The sequence below is a fragment of the Salmo salar genome, chromosome ssa04, assembly GCF_905237065.1.
Source record: "Salmo salar chromosome ssa04, Ssal_v3.1, whole genome shotgun sequence".
Taxonomy (NCBI): domain Eukaryota; kingdom Metazoa; phylum Chordata; class Actinopteri; order Salmoniformes; family Salmonidae; genus Salmo; species Salmo salar.
In genome coordinates, this window is record NC_059445.1 from 29,301,207 (window position 1) to 29,316,016 (window position 14,810).

Genomic DNA, 14,810 nt, shown 5'->3' on the forward strand with positions numbered 1-14,810 from the left:
GTGGATTGCAGAGGTCTTGAAAATGAAGGATCAACACTGCAAATATTGACTCTTTGCATCAACTTCATGTAATTGTCAATAAAAGCCTTTGACACTTATGAAATGCTTGTAATTATACTTCAGTATTCCATAGTAACATCTGACAAAAATATCTAAAGACACTGAAGCAGCAAACTTTGTGGAAATTAATATTTGTGTCATTCTCAAAACTTTTGACCACGACTGTAGCTCTCTAATATGCCTTGGCCAAAAACATAGCTTACCCCAAAATGGAGTACAGTAACATTTCCCGGAACCTTTGTCAATCGGCTATAGTCAAATCACTCGAGGCACACATTCACTGAAAGAAATAACCCAATAATCATGAGGTCCAGGTTCTTCAAACCTAGGTTAAAAATAATTTCAAATAACTTAGTTGTGCTTGATTGAGTTTGCCTGTTGCAAAAGTCCCAAAAGTGCAAACGGCACCCTCCTGGCACACCAGGCAGGCAAACGCAAAACCTCAAAGTATTTGAGAGATTTCAAAATGTATTTAAACCCAGATCTGGTTCTTACTGACTTCAAAGATTTTCAACAATCAAAAAGTATCACTTGTTGATGTTCTCTAGTATAGGCTATTGTAAATGTATTTTCATTGCTAAATGTTTAACTTTGAACATGGCATTGCATTCCCTTCTTTAAAAATAATTTAAATAAAAGGACATACAGTATAATTCTCTCATGAACTTTGGCTAGTATAGCTTATATGCCATGAAATAAATATCTTTAAACAAGTTACCAGGAGTTACACCTTAATGTTTTAGTTAGATAAGATGCCCACTAGACCTTCAGGGCTAATCATCCTAAACTATGTTGGTAACGTTTACACACTGTGGATTTTCTGATGATTGTTGCTCCCCTCACAACATTTATCTGTAAGCAGTTAGAAACAACTTTTACAAACAACCCTCATTATCTATAACTTTCTAAATGTTGCATCCCACCTTTGGTGAGCAAGACTATCAATAAATGAGTATACACTTAAGGAAGACTCCTGTCAATCAAATAGGCTACCAAAAGGCCAGAAATTATTCCCGCACCATCTCTGATAGCAGATATCATGCTAAAGACATGTTAGGAAAACAAAACTAACTACGGCCTCAGCAACTGGCTTGAATAGCAAGCTAGTTTTGTATGGAGGCTGCGAACAAAATCTATGCTTATATTGATTAATCTACATTATCCATTATTTAATCTTTCCCTTTGTCTCCACTCCGACTCACTGTTACTAACTTGATAATAATCTAGGATTTCACAGAATCTTTACTCAAGTGTGATCCTGATCATCCATTGGCCTATAGTTACCAGACATTGATTAGTGATTGACATAGCCTTTGTGATATATGACATTCACGAGCATGTTGATATGTCACTTGTTTTATAATGAACACCACTGTTTGTGTCATGACAAAAATGGAATCTTCTTGCCTTTACAATCATCCCAGCGGGCAAAACCGGTTGTAGTGCCATCAGGTTCACATTTTGTGATGTCATGGTCATATTTTGTTAGGTCATTAGCTAATGACTGTAAAATAATGTTTTTATATATTTTTTAACTACCATAAAAAGATGCCTTTACCTCGTTGTATTCCGGTTATGCAGTCTTTCGCAAGCATCTTGATGTTGTTATGAAAAAGGTATCTTTAACTGGTTGTAGTCAGGTTATATGACATAACTTTAATCACATTTCAACCAACATTTTTGCCCACTGGGAAGAGACTGTTGATAACTTAAAAAAAAGAGTTTCAAAGTAAAAGTGAATACAATTGTACAATTGGATGTGTAATTCATTAATTGATCACTATCATGCAAGATTGATAAACTTACTGTGTTTTATGGGCATCATAAATATATCAATTCCTTCAATAATGCACATTGCAATTCTGCATGTGGGAGGTCATTAACTTAACCCCTAATGTAGCTTTGATGCATGGACTTGTTTCAGGACAATTTACAATAAAGTAAAGTCCTTTCAAACCATTGCCTTTATTTGTCAATCGCGCTATAAAGCAGATATCCAGCGTTACGGATTGAATAGAGCGTTTCATATAGAAATCTTAGGACCTGTACAAGAAAAACTAATTTCCAAACAATATTGTGAATCAAGAGGCAAGACTGCAATAACTCTTCACTATTCTCTTGCAAGGTAGCCATCACTAGTCCGCATGCTCTAATATTTGGAGAGATTTTGCAATTTGCAAGACAATTTAGGTGCTGGTCAATTTCATAAAACACTTCATTTCGGGGAAACACCGCAGACATAAGTTGTATAAATGCCTTGATGGCTCTGGCAATGATAGTGATAAACATGTTAAGGGAAACAAGGTGTTTGTCTGTCCTATACCCCTGGGATATATAGTTACAATTTGCACCCGCTGCAACCATTTATTTTATGGTCTATCTATGCACACTCTGGCAAACATGTTGTGAAAAGGCAAACACATCTGAAACAAACATAAAAGTAAAGTCCTGTCAAACCAATTACAACACTCAGCAAGCCACTAATCAGCGAGGCCAACTCCTCACACACCTCCAACAAGATTACAGACAGAGTGTGTGTGCGTGTGTTCAAGAAAATAAATTCTTATGACCTGAGATTATATGTTGGATAAAGAAATGATTTAAAAAAAAAATAATAATGTAGTCATAAATACCACAGAAAAGGCACATTAGTGCTTCAGGATGGAAACTTAATAATTCAACTAACAATGTAAAACAACTGTTTTCCCTTACTAAATTGTCATTATTTGTTTTAACGATTTCATTTTGGGAATTTAAATATAAAAAAAAGATTTGAGTATACATTATTGTACTTATGAATAAATTATACTGTATCGATAGAACTACAATAGCCTATTTTGCTTTGCGCTTCACAAATCGGAACCTCTGACATTTTGCCTTTCCACCTTCTCATCTCTTATCTCTTCCTTCATTATTTTTAATACTGTGCATCAACATACAAATAAGATAATTCTCCTGATAAATTTTTTCTAATTCTTGATAGAAAACATTTCATTGGACAAGGATGGGAAATAACATGTAAAAGTATAGATTTTCCCAAATGTGACTCCAATCCTAAATGTATCAACATTTCTCTAATACCAACAATGAGGAATCTGGAAATCCGTCCCTCACAAAAAAAAATCAAAGTCGATATAATCCAAATCAAGATAATTCCTGATCGGCTCTCTTGCATTGGGAGACAAAATTAATCTGGTCAGGATAGTTTTTGTTATTTCGCGGTTGTCATTTTGTTTGTTTGTTTTTTGCAGTGAAGTTTTTGAAGCTGTGGGAACAGTCTCTGGAAGCCATGCCTGTGTGGTTAACAGTCCCAGTAGTAGTTGGATTTTCTGGGGGTTGGGTGAGGGAGGGTGGACATGTGTGTGTGGATGGGTGAGGAGAAGGTGGGGGCACAACGAGACCCAACTTCTGCCTTCTCCACCCCCCCCGCCCATTACCCCCAACAGTCCCTACCATAACCTTAATAATCCACCTCCTCCATCTCAGGCCTTGATGTCTGTCTGTCTGTATGTCAGGTCAGACGCTGGTGATGGACGCCAGGCAGGTTGAAGACTTCTGCAGTTTCTCAGGCTGTGCGGTACGGGGGGGTTCAGGAATGGCGCGAAAGCTGAACGGCGGACCGTTGCTGGTGGTGCCCATGTGGCCCGGACTCAATGCTGGATTCTGTCGTCTATTGCTCTCCATGATGCTCGACGTGTTGGAAGCCAGGCTTTCACGTGTCCTGCCACGACAGTAAGAGGGAGACACGTCCGTGCAGTAAAGAGAAGGAGAGGAGAGAAAGAGAATTAGAGGATGGGGACAACAGAGACTTGCAATAGTGGGAAGCAAACTAGCCACTGCCACCAACAGCTTTTCATTTTCAAACCAAAAATTGGATTGTGTAGCTCTATGACTTAGTTGAAAGTTACTTTGGGAGGATTTGGGCATGCAATTTACACCATACAAACTTGGGGACATTGTGTTTTGGTTAGAATAATATTAGCGGTTGGTGGCAAAGGCTAGTTTAAATAAACCAAAGCATAGATTGCAGTCTCTCCTTGTCCAAAGACTTCTTTCAAGGTAATGTGTAAAATTGTAATTTGGCTTTCCCAAACCCCATGTGTCAAACACAAGGCCCACGGGCCGGATCCGGCCTGTGACACATTTCTATCTGGCCTGGGCAATGATTTGGGTTGTCAATTCATTTTGCTGTGAAGCATGCACAGCCAACGTGCTGTGCCCCAAAGGCAGTGCATTGCCACACACTTCTCCTCCCAGACCCACACACACACCTCCTCCCAGACCCACAGACACCCACGAGCCAGCCAGTGCGCTGTATCATATCATCACTAAACATTTGCAGCATCCTCAATTGTTCTCCTTAATGGCACTGATTGAATCTTCTACCGGACCGAAAGTTTAAGCATGTTATAGAAACTACGCTATTGCTGTACTACAGAAAGTGTTGTCAAAAAGTTGCACACGTGAGTATAAATTAGGACACACGCAAGTATGATGAGTCAACAGTTTATGTCAACAGAAATTACAACCTGATACGCTCCCAAATTGTGCTGGTTACAGTTGAAGTCAGAAGTTTACATACACTTAGGTTGGATTCATTAAAAGTCATTTTTCAACCACTCCACAAATGTATTTTTAACAAACTATAGTTTTGGCAAGTTGGTTAGGACATCTACTTTGTACATGACACAAGTCATTTTTCCAACAATTGTTTACAGACAGATTATTTCACTTATAATTCACTGTATCACAATTCCAGTGGGTCTGAAGTTCACATACACTAAGTTCACTGTGCCTTTAAACAGCTTGGAAAATTCCAGAAAATGATGTCATGGCTGTAGAAGCTTCTGATGGGCTAATTGACATAATTTGAGCCAATTGGAGGTGTACCTGTGGATGTATTTCAAGGCCTACCTTCAAACTTAGTGCCTTTTTGCTTGACATCATGGGAAAATCAAAAGAAATCAGCCAAGACCTCAGAAAAAAAATTGTAGACCTCCACAAGTCTGGTTCATCCTTGGGAGGAATTCCCAAACGCCTGAAGGTACCACGTTCATCTGTACAATCAATAGTACGCAAGTATAAACACCAACGGACCACGCAGCCGTCATACCGCTCAGGAAGGAGACGTGTTCTGTCTCCTAGAGATGAACGTACTTGTGCGAAAAGTGCAAATCAATCCCAGATCAACAGCAAAGGACCTTGTAAAGATGCTTGAGGAAACTGGTACAAAAGTATCTATATCCACAGTAAAATGAGTCCTATCTCGACATAACCTGACAGGCCGCTCAGCAAGGAAAATGCCACTGCTCCAAAACTGTCATAAAAAAAGCCAGACTACAGTTTGCAACTGCACATGGGGACAAAGATCGTACTTTTTTAGGAAATGTCCTCTGGTCTGAGGAAACAAAAATTGAACTGTTTGGCCATAATGACCATTATTTTTGGAGGAAAAAGGAGGAGGCTTGCAAGCCAAAGAACACCATCCCAACCGTGAAGCACGGGGGTGGCAGCATCATGTTGTGGGGGTGCTTTGCTGCAGGAGAGACTGGTCCACTTCACAAAATAGATGGCATCATGAGGGAGGAAAATTATGTGGACATCAGTCACGAAGTTAAAGCTTGGTCGCAAATGGGTCTTCCAAATGGACAATGACCCCAAGCATACTTCCAAAGTTGTGGCAAAATGGCTTAAGGACAACAAAGTCAAGGTATTGGAGTGGCCATCACACATCCCTGACCTCAATCCCTTAGAACATTTGTGGGCAGAACTGAAAAAGCATGTGCGAGCAAGGAGGCCTACAAACCTGACTCAGTTACACCAGCTGTGTCAGGAGGAATGGGCCAAAATTCACCCAACTTATGGTGGGAAGCTTGTGGAAGGCTACCCGAAATGTTTGACCGAAGTTCAACAATTTAAAGGCAATGCTACCAAATACTAATTGAGTGCATGTAAACTTCTGACCAACTGGGAATGTGATGAAAGAAATAAAAGTTGAAATAAATCATTCACTCTATTATTATTCTGATTTCACAATCTTAAAATAAAGTGGTGATCTTAACTGACCTAAAACAGGGAATTTTTATTAGGATTAAATGTCAGGAATTGTGAAAAACTGAATTTAAATGTATTTGGCTATGTATGTACATTTCCGACTTCAACTGTCTGTCTATCCCTGTTCTCTCCTCTCTGCACAGGCCATACAAACGCTTCACACCGCGTGGCCGCTGCCACTCTAACCTGGTGGTCCCAGCGCGCACGACCCACGTGGAGTTCCAGGTCTCCGGCAGCCTCTGGAACTGCCGGTCTGCAGCCAACAAGGCTGAGTTCATCTCAACCTATGCTACCCTCCAGTCCCTAGACTTCCTGGCGCTGACGGAAACATGGATTACCACAGATAACACTGCTACTCCTACTGCTCTCTCTTCGTCTGCCCACGTGTTCTCGCATACCCCTAGAGCATCGAGCCAGCGGGGTGGTGGCACTGGAATCCTCATCTCTCCCAAGTGGACATTCTCTCTTTCTCCCCTGACCCATCTGTCTATCTCCTCATTTGAATTCCATGCTGTCACAGTTACCAGCCCTTTCAAGCTTAACATCCTTATCATTTATCGCCCTCCAGGTTCCCTTGGAGAGTTCATCAATGAGCTTGACGCCTTGATAAGTTCCTTTCCTGAGGATGGCTCACCTCTCACAGTTCTGGGTGACTTTAACCTCCCCACGTCTACCTTTGACTCATTCCTCTCTGCCTCCTTCTTTCCACTCCTCTCCTCTTTTGACCTCACCCTCTCACCTTCCCCCCCCTACTCACAAGGCAGGCAATACGCTTGACCTCATCTTTACTAGATGCTGTTCTTCCACTAATCTCATTGCAACTCCCCTCCAAATCTCCGACCACTACCTTGTATCCTTTTCCCTCTTGCTCTCATCCAACACTTCTCACTCTGCCCCTACTCGGATGGTATTGCGCCGTCCCAACCTTCGCTCTCTCTCTCCCGCTACTCTCTCCTCTTCCATCCTATCATCTCTTCCCTCTGCTCAAACCTTCTCCAACCTATCTCCTGATTCTGCCTCCTCAACCCTCCTCTCCTCCCTTTCTGCATCCTTTGATTTTCTCTGTCCCCTATCCTCCAGGCCGGCTCGGTCCTCCCCTCCTGCTCCGTGGCTCGACGACTCACTACGAGCTCACAGAACAAGGCTCCGGGCAGCCGAGCGGAAATGGAGGAAAACTCGCCTCCCCTGCGGACCTGGCATCCTTTCACTCACTCCTCTCTACATTCTCCTCTTCTGTCTCTGCTGCTAAAGCCACTTTCTACCACTCTAAATTCCAAGCATCTGCCTCTAACCCTAGGAAGCTCTTTGCTACCTTCTCCTCCCTCCTGAATCCTCCTCCCCCCCCCCCCTCCTCCCTCTCTGCGGATGACTTCGTCAACCATTTTGAAAAGAAGGTTGACGATATCCGATCCTCGTTTGCTAAGTCAAACGACACCGCTGGTCCTGCTCACACTGCCCTACCCTGTGCTTTGACCTCTTTCTCCCCTCTCTCTCCAGATGAAATCTCGCGTCTTGTGACGGCCGGCCGCCCAACAACCTGCCCACTTGACCCTATCCCCTCCTCTCTTCTCCAGACCATTTCTGGAGACCTTCTCCCCTTCCTCACCTCGCTCATCAACTCATCCTTGACCGCTGGCTACGTCCCTTCCGTCTTCAAGAGAGCGAGAGTTGCACCCCTTCTGAAAAAACCTACACTCGATCCCTCCGATGTCAACAACTACAGACCAGTATCCCTTCTTTCTTTTCTCTCCAAAACTCTTGAACGTGCCGTCCTTGGCCAGCTCTCCTGCTATCTCTCTCAGAATGACCTTCTTGATCCTAATCAGTCAGGTTTCAAGACTGGGCATTCAACTGAGACTGCTCTTCTCTGTGTCACGGAGGCTCTCCGCACTGCTAAAGCTAACTCTCTCTCCTCTGCTCTCATCCTTCTAGACCTATCTGCTGCCTTTGATACTGTGAACCATCAGATCCTCCTCTCCACCCTCTCCGAGTTGGGCATCTCCGGCGCGGCCCACGCTTGGATTGCGTCCTACCTGACAGGTCGCTCCTACCAGGTGGCGTGGCGAGAATCTGTCTCCGCACCATGCGCTCTCACCACTGGTGTCCCCCAGGGCTCTGTTCTAGGCCCTCTCCTATTCTCGCTATACACCAAGTCACTTGGCTCTGTCATATCCTCACATGGTCTCTCCTATCATTGCTACGCAGACGACACACAATTAATCTTCTCCTTTCCCCCTTCTGATAACCAGGCGGCGAATCGCATCTCTGCATGTCTGTCAGACATATCAGTGTGGATGACGGATCACCAGCTCAAGCTGAACCTCGGCAAGACGGAGCTGCTCTTCCTCCCGGGGAAGGACTGCCCGTTCCATGATCTCGCCATCACGGTTGACAACTCCCTTGTGTCCTCCTCCCAGAGTGCTAAGAACCTTGGCGTGATCCTGGACAACACCCTGTCGTTCTCCACTAACATCAAGGCGGTGACCCGATCCTGTAGGTTCATGCTCTACAACATTCGCAGAGTACGACCCTGCCTCACACAGGAAGCGGCGCAGGTCCTAATCCAGGCACTTGTCATCTCCCGTCTGGATTACTGCAACTCGCTGTTGGCTGGGCTCCCTGCCTGTGCCATTAAACCCCTACAACTCATCCAGAACGCCGCAGCCCGTCTGGTGTTCAACCTTCCCAAGTTCTCTCACGTCACCCCGCTCCTCCGCTCTCTCCACTGGCTTCCAGTTGAAGCTCGCATCCGCTACAAGACCATGGTGATTGCCTACGGAGCTGTGAAGGGAACGGCACCTCCATACCTTCAGGCTCTGATCAGGCCCTACACCCAAACAAGGGCACTGCGTTCATCCACCACTGGCCTGCTGGCCCCCTACCTCTGAGGAAGCACAGTTCCCGCTCAGCCCAGTCAAAACTGTTCGCTGCTCTGGCACCCCAATGGTGGAACAAGCTCCCTCACGACGCCAGGACAGCGGAGTCAATCACCACCTTCCGGAGACACCTGAAACCCCACCTCTTTAAGGAATACCTAGGATAGGATAAAGTAATCCTTCTAACCCCCCCCTTAAAAGATTTAGATGCACTATTGTAAAGTGGTTGTTCCACTGGATATCATAAGGTGAATGCACCATTTTGTAAGTCGCTCTGGATAAGAGCGTCTGCTAAATGACTTAAATGTAAATGTAAACTGTAAGCGTTTCCCATTTATAGAGTGCAGTGGAGGAAAAGTGCACAGACACAAGCCACATCATAGCCTACTAAAATGTTGCAGTCTGGCTTCGGTTTTAAAGCTTGACAATGAATAACCAAAAAACGAAACCTGTAACAAAACACCATACAAAGGGTAAACGTAGGCCTATTACGGCAACATTTGAGCAGTAGCCTAGGCTGGCTACTCAACTACAATACATTTCCAGGGCACCATACAGTAGTGGTGTGAAGTACTTAAGTAAAAATACTTTAAAGTCCTACTAATAAAACTTAAATGCATTTAATAAATAAAGATCTTTAGGGTTACGGTATACTTAAATGCATTTAATAAATAAAGATCTTTAGGGTTACGGTATATTTTGGAGTGTTATACATTTTCATAAACAATGTTTAATAAAGATGTTTTTTGGGGTATCTGCACTTTACCATTTAGATTTTTGTCAACTTTTACTTTACTACATTCCTAAATAAAATAATGTACAAAAGTACATTATTTTCTTAACATTATTTACATTATTACAAAAATACATTATTTTCTTTTGGTTAGTCCATACATTTTCCCTGATACCCAAAAGTACTCGTTACATTTAGACAGATTTTTATTCCTTTGCTTCTATTGGTATGTAATTGACATTTAGTGGTAGTTGCAGACGGAAATGCAACTACCACTAAATGTCAATTACATGCCAATAGAAGCAAAGGAATAAAAATCAACAAGAGTAAAACATACGTTTTAAAATGCTGATCAACACTGCTAGTTAGCATTTGTACTGCTAATTAGCATTTTCACCGCAACTAATAGGTCCGGCTTAATTACGATTAGTTCGTGTTCACAAGGTTGACAACAATAGCAAAAAAAAAATCTAAACATCCTTGCAACTGAAGTTTTGGGGTTTATGACAAAGTAAGAAACACTACTAAGCCATTTTATGCGTCCTTCAAAAAAACAGGGACCTTACAGATAATTGTATGTGTGGGGTACATACTGTAGATGAGGTAGTCATTCAAAATTCATACAACTTATTTTGTGACTTGTTAAGCAAATTTTTACTCCTGAACTTATTTAGACTTGCCATACCAAAGGGGTTGAATACTTATTGACTCAAGACATTTCCGCTTTTTTTTTTATTTTTTACTAATTTGTCAAAATGTCAAAAAACAATTCCACTTTGACATTATGGTGTATTGTGTGTAAGCCAGTGACAAAGAAAATCTTAATTTTTACATCTCTGTGTGCTAGCAAGATACCTATAGACCTCCAGTCATTGTGCTAACGCTAGTTAGCTTACTTCATACTGGACTTACAGACATAAACATGGTATCCATGAGTTTATCTGACTCCAGGGAAGTACAGAAAGGGCCTCATTGGCAAAATCTCGAAGTATCACTTTAATACCATTCTAAAGACAGCTGCTCTAAGCAAGTGTGTGTGGTAACATGATGCATGGATAGGATGGCCAAGCCACTGGCATGCTACTACTGTGTACATTGCTTGGAATTGTAATGTCTGTTCTACTAATGCTAATACACTTGGAAAGCGGACACATCACAAACATCAAAATAAAACCTTAGTGGGGCCACCTTATCCCTTTGGGAGGCAGCATTACATTTGCTAGAAAATAGCGGTACCCTACCTGGCTAACTGTAAGTAAGTGAAATGTTTTGCCCCGCAGTTAGCGAAGATAGTTCTCTACAGTTAGTTAGAAACTGCTCCTACACTGTTTTGCTAGATAGGCCATCATTGTAAATAATAATTTGTTCTTAACCGACTTTCCTTAAAGGTTAAATAAATATTTTTTTGTAAGATACCGTAACAATGTTGTGCCAAAAACATACGTATTTATTTGGACAGTGATGCTAAAACTTTTAATTTGTCTCTATCCTCCAGCATTTTGGATTTGAGATCAACAAACTGCATATGCATCCAATACGTTTGTAGAATTGCAAGCTTAATGTAGTCATTGCATGCTATGAATATGGGACCAAATACTAAACTTTTGACAAAAATGAATATAAATGAATTTGTCCAAATGACACCTTTAAACGGAGGGACTAGATACATAAAGTGCATTCATTATCTAAACAGTAAAACAGGCATGAAAATACCCTCAAATAAAGGTGACATTTTGTACTGTCGCCACATATAAAATATTTGATCTCAAATCCAAAATGCTGGTGTAAAGAGCCAAATTAAAATATTTAGTGTCACTGTGCAAATAAATACATAGTGGAGTGTACAAAACATACCTCCAAAAGTTGTCTCCAGTTGTGTTTACATTTTACAGATTGTGATGATATCCACTTTCTATGTGTATTCTTTTGTCATAACCCTCTGGTTGCTGTAGTGGACAGACTAGGTTCAGCTTACCTTGGGGAGTTGAATCCACTGTCTACAGTCACGCTGCTGCTGTCCATGCTATCCAGACGTGCTGAATGCGCTGACTTCTGGCTGCTACTGTTTTCTGTCTCCTTGGGGCTGAGCAGCGTGAGGTTAGTCTCAAACTTGCGCTGCAGATCATGCTCCTTCTCCCGCTCCAGAAGCCACTGCATGGTTCCAACTCCACCCCCACCCTCCCCGTGCCCTTTGCCCTCTGCCACCACTAACTCCTTCCGTGAGGTGTCCACCACCACCTCCTCGTCATCATCCGACACATTGTAGTAGTCAAAGGCGGCCTCGGAGGCTGACGGGACCACTGGCTCGGAGCCCTGGGGGACCAGGGCGGAAGCGGGGGAAGCTGCTGAATTCGAAGGCTGCTGGGCCTCTAGATTGTCAAGGACCTCGGCTGATTTGATGTGTGGGGTCTTTCGCAGGGTGCCCGACTTGGTGTAGGTGCCCTCCACGTAGCCTGCAGTCAATGTGTTGTGTGGAGGCTTGAACAAAGTGTCCTTGCTGAAGATCTCCTTCCTCTTGTCTACCCCGACACCACCGCCTCCCCCTCCAGGGTCTACGTTGTGTTGGTGTTGTGTCAAACGTCCGTTAGGCATGGGCTCGGGGGTCTGGCTTGGTGTTGATCGGTTTGAGCCGTTTTGCCCCTTTGCCAAAGAGTCCTCTTTGTATTCCATCGTGAGGGGAGAGGTAAGGTGAGGGGTGTGGCGATCGGCTGGAGTGCCCTTCCGGATTCCCTCAGACGAGGTTAACGTGTTGTGGTCTGCTTTTGACAGAGGTGAAGGGGCGGTAAGGATTGTTTCGTTTGACGTATTGCACTGGAAGTAGTCGTCCGCCGAGGGCTTGGGCGAGAGTCCCTTCAGATCACTGTAGGCCGGCAAGCTGTCTCTACTCTTATTCCTTTCCAGTGGGCTTCGGATCCTAGACTCGTCCAAGCTCCCCTTCCCTAAGCTCCCCTTCCCTAAGCTCCCCTTCCCTAAGCTTCCCTTCCCTAAGCTCCCCTTCCCTAAGCTCCCCTTCCCTAAGCTCCCCTTCCCTAAGCTCCCCTTCCCCACATCAGGCACACACATTTCAGAATTGAACTTAGCAGCCGAGAACATGATCCTTGAGTAGTGGGACGACTTCTGGGAGGCCCGCAAAGTCCCATCGTCTGTGTAGTAACGACTCCGTTCGTCGGGACTCCGCTCATAGTCCTCTGACATCCCCAAAGAGGAGGAGCCCTTTCCGTCCAAAGGGCTCAAAGCGTTATCCATGGAGCGGGACCTTTCCTTAGCCTGGTCGGGCAGCTCGTCGCGCGACTTCCTTCCTTCTTGAGTGTGACTGTGGCTTCGGTGCACTCTCCCGCTGGAAGTCCCGCGCGAGGGCTCGGGGAAAGGCATCTCTGTCCTCCTTTTCGCCAACTCCCCGGACACGTCCCACTCTGGGGTGATGGGGAAGTGGGACTCTGTGATGTTGGGGTTGCTGTGGACTATGTAAGTCCCACCACTTCTTTTGCGCTCCAAGGTGTACATGGCCTCACGCGGGGAGCGCACCAGTGAGTGGCTGAAGAAGCGGCTGTAATCCCTGTCCACCATGGCCATGTCCAGGTTGGAACTCTCGGAAGGGTCGCCCCGGGAGGCGCGCGTCTTGCTGTGTGAACGGGACTTGCCGTGCGGCACCCGACGGTGACCACGACTCCTCCGGCTGCGTGCACTGTGCTCAGCCGAGCTGCCTGTTTTTCTCCTCTGGGCACGCTCCTCCTCCAGCCTTTTCATCACGGCCGTGTGGCGTGCCACATTCTCCACCGTCAGGTCCGGGTTGATCCGCCGGATGATCTCCATCTCCACAGTGCGGGGGATGGTGATGGCGGGCGCGTCTTCATCGCGGAGGGGCCATTCCTCGGGGGGGAACTGGGCCGAGAACGTGGCCAGCTGCCTCAGCTTGTCCTTCTTGAAGCTCAACCTGAACAGCTTCAGCCCAAACTTCTTTGACTGCTTCTCGGCACTGCTGCCGCCACCACTGCCCTCCTTTTTTTTGGTCAGTGTGTCAGTCTTGTAGGGGAAGGGGGCATTACTCTTGCTCTTGTCCGTCAGAGGATCTTGCAACTGTGACGTTGGCATCTGAACGGGAGCCGGAGGGGGCTGAGGGTAGGAGGGGGGGTCTCCCCGAGGCTCCTTGGGAGACTTCCTCTGGTAAGTGGGGGCTTGAGGGATGGGTGTATCATCGCGGTACGTGTTGTAGGAGTCCCCGTGGTTCTTCTGGTTGGGCCTCTCCCTCACGCAGCCCGGGGTGGAGGGCGTGATGGTGCCCGACTGTGGGGAGGTACACTGCTGCTGCTGTTGTTGTTGCTGCCGGTCGTCCAGGTGGTACCACTTGCTGTTGGATCGAATGAGGTTGGGGGTGATAAAGTAGGTCTGGGGAGTGACAATGAAGTAGCCCTCAGGTGTTGGGTAGATTTTCCTCTCTCGCACCAGCATGTTTAGGGTGTGTCGCAGAATCTCCGAGCTCGGTGTTGGAACACCTGAGGGAAATACAGATGGGGGAAAGACAACAGTTTTACAGTCAGCAGTTCAAAACCAGAGTTCTAGAACTTACATTTTAAGAGTGAAGTATTTTTAGGTGGGACTTGCAAAGCAAAAGTTTTATTATTATTATTATTTAGGTCGCTACTCCTCTTACACCGTTTAAGCTAGAAATGCCGTTCAAACTTTGAGTAGACTGGTCAGGACCAGTGTGCTTACCTACAACTTCTTGATATCTTTTATACTTTAAGTCCTCCAAACACTTTCATGGCATTTCCTCATAATTCTAAAGGCCCCATTGTGACATCATCACTTCCAACATTCCATTCACTGTAAATGCAACAATGTAACTTTTGACCCACATCCTCTACTTTGACCAATTGGCCAACAAGTTAGAGGGTATGACTTCTTTGTCTACTTCCCTGCTATTCTGAAAGCAGATAAGGAATAGCTTCTACCAATCAATAGATAGAGCTGTAACCCATCAACCTCTCTCTCTTTGTAGATGCAGTAAGTAATGTCAGAAGCTAGCAGATTCATTGCTTACCAACAACAGCTGCAAATTCCAATAACAATACATAGCATTTTAAAGT

The 14,810-nt window shown here is 44.7% G+C and overlaps 1 protein-coding gene across 4 annotated transcripts in view; it reads right to left on the bottom strand.

Moving 5' to 3' along the window:
* Positions 1–1,696: 1,696 nt before the first annotated feature.
* The window catches only part of LOC106602720 (storkhead-box protein 2), a 63,810-nt gene continuing 50,696 nt past the window's right edge, over positions 1,697–14,810 (bottom strand). For 2 of the 4 annotated variants that reach the window (XM_014195533.2, XM_014195534.2), the window contains exons 3-4: positions 11,699–14,216; positions 1,697–3,781 (exon numbers count right to left, since the gene is read on the bottom strand). In XM_014195533.2, coding sequence (XP_014051008.1) covers positions 3,577–3,781; positions 11,699–14,216 — 2,723 coding nt within the window. In that variant the 3' untranslated portion in view covers positions 1,697–3,576. Of the gene's footprint in view, positions 3,782–11,698; positions 14,217–14,374; positions 14,526–14,810 lie in introns of those variants that run through there. The other 2 variants (XM_045716788.1, XM_045716789.1) reach the window with 2 other exon arrangements.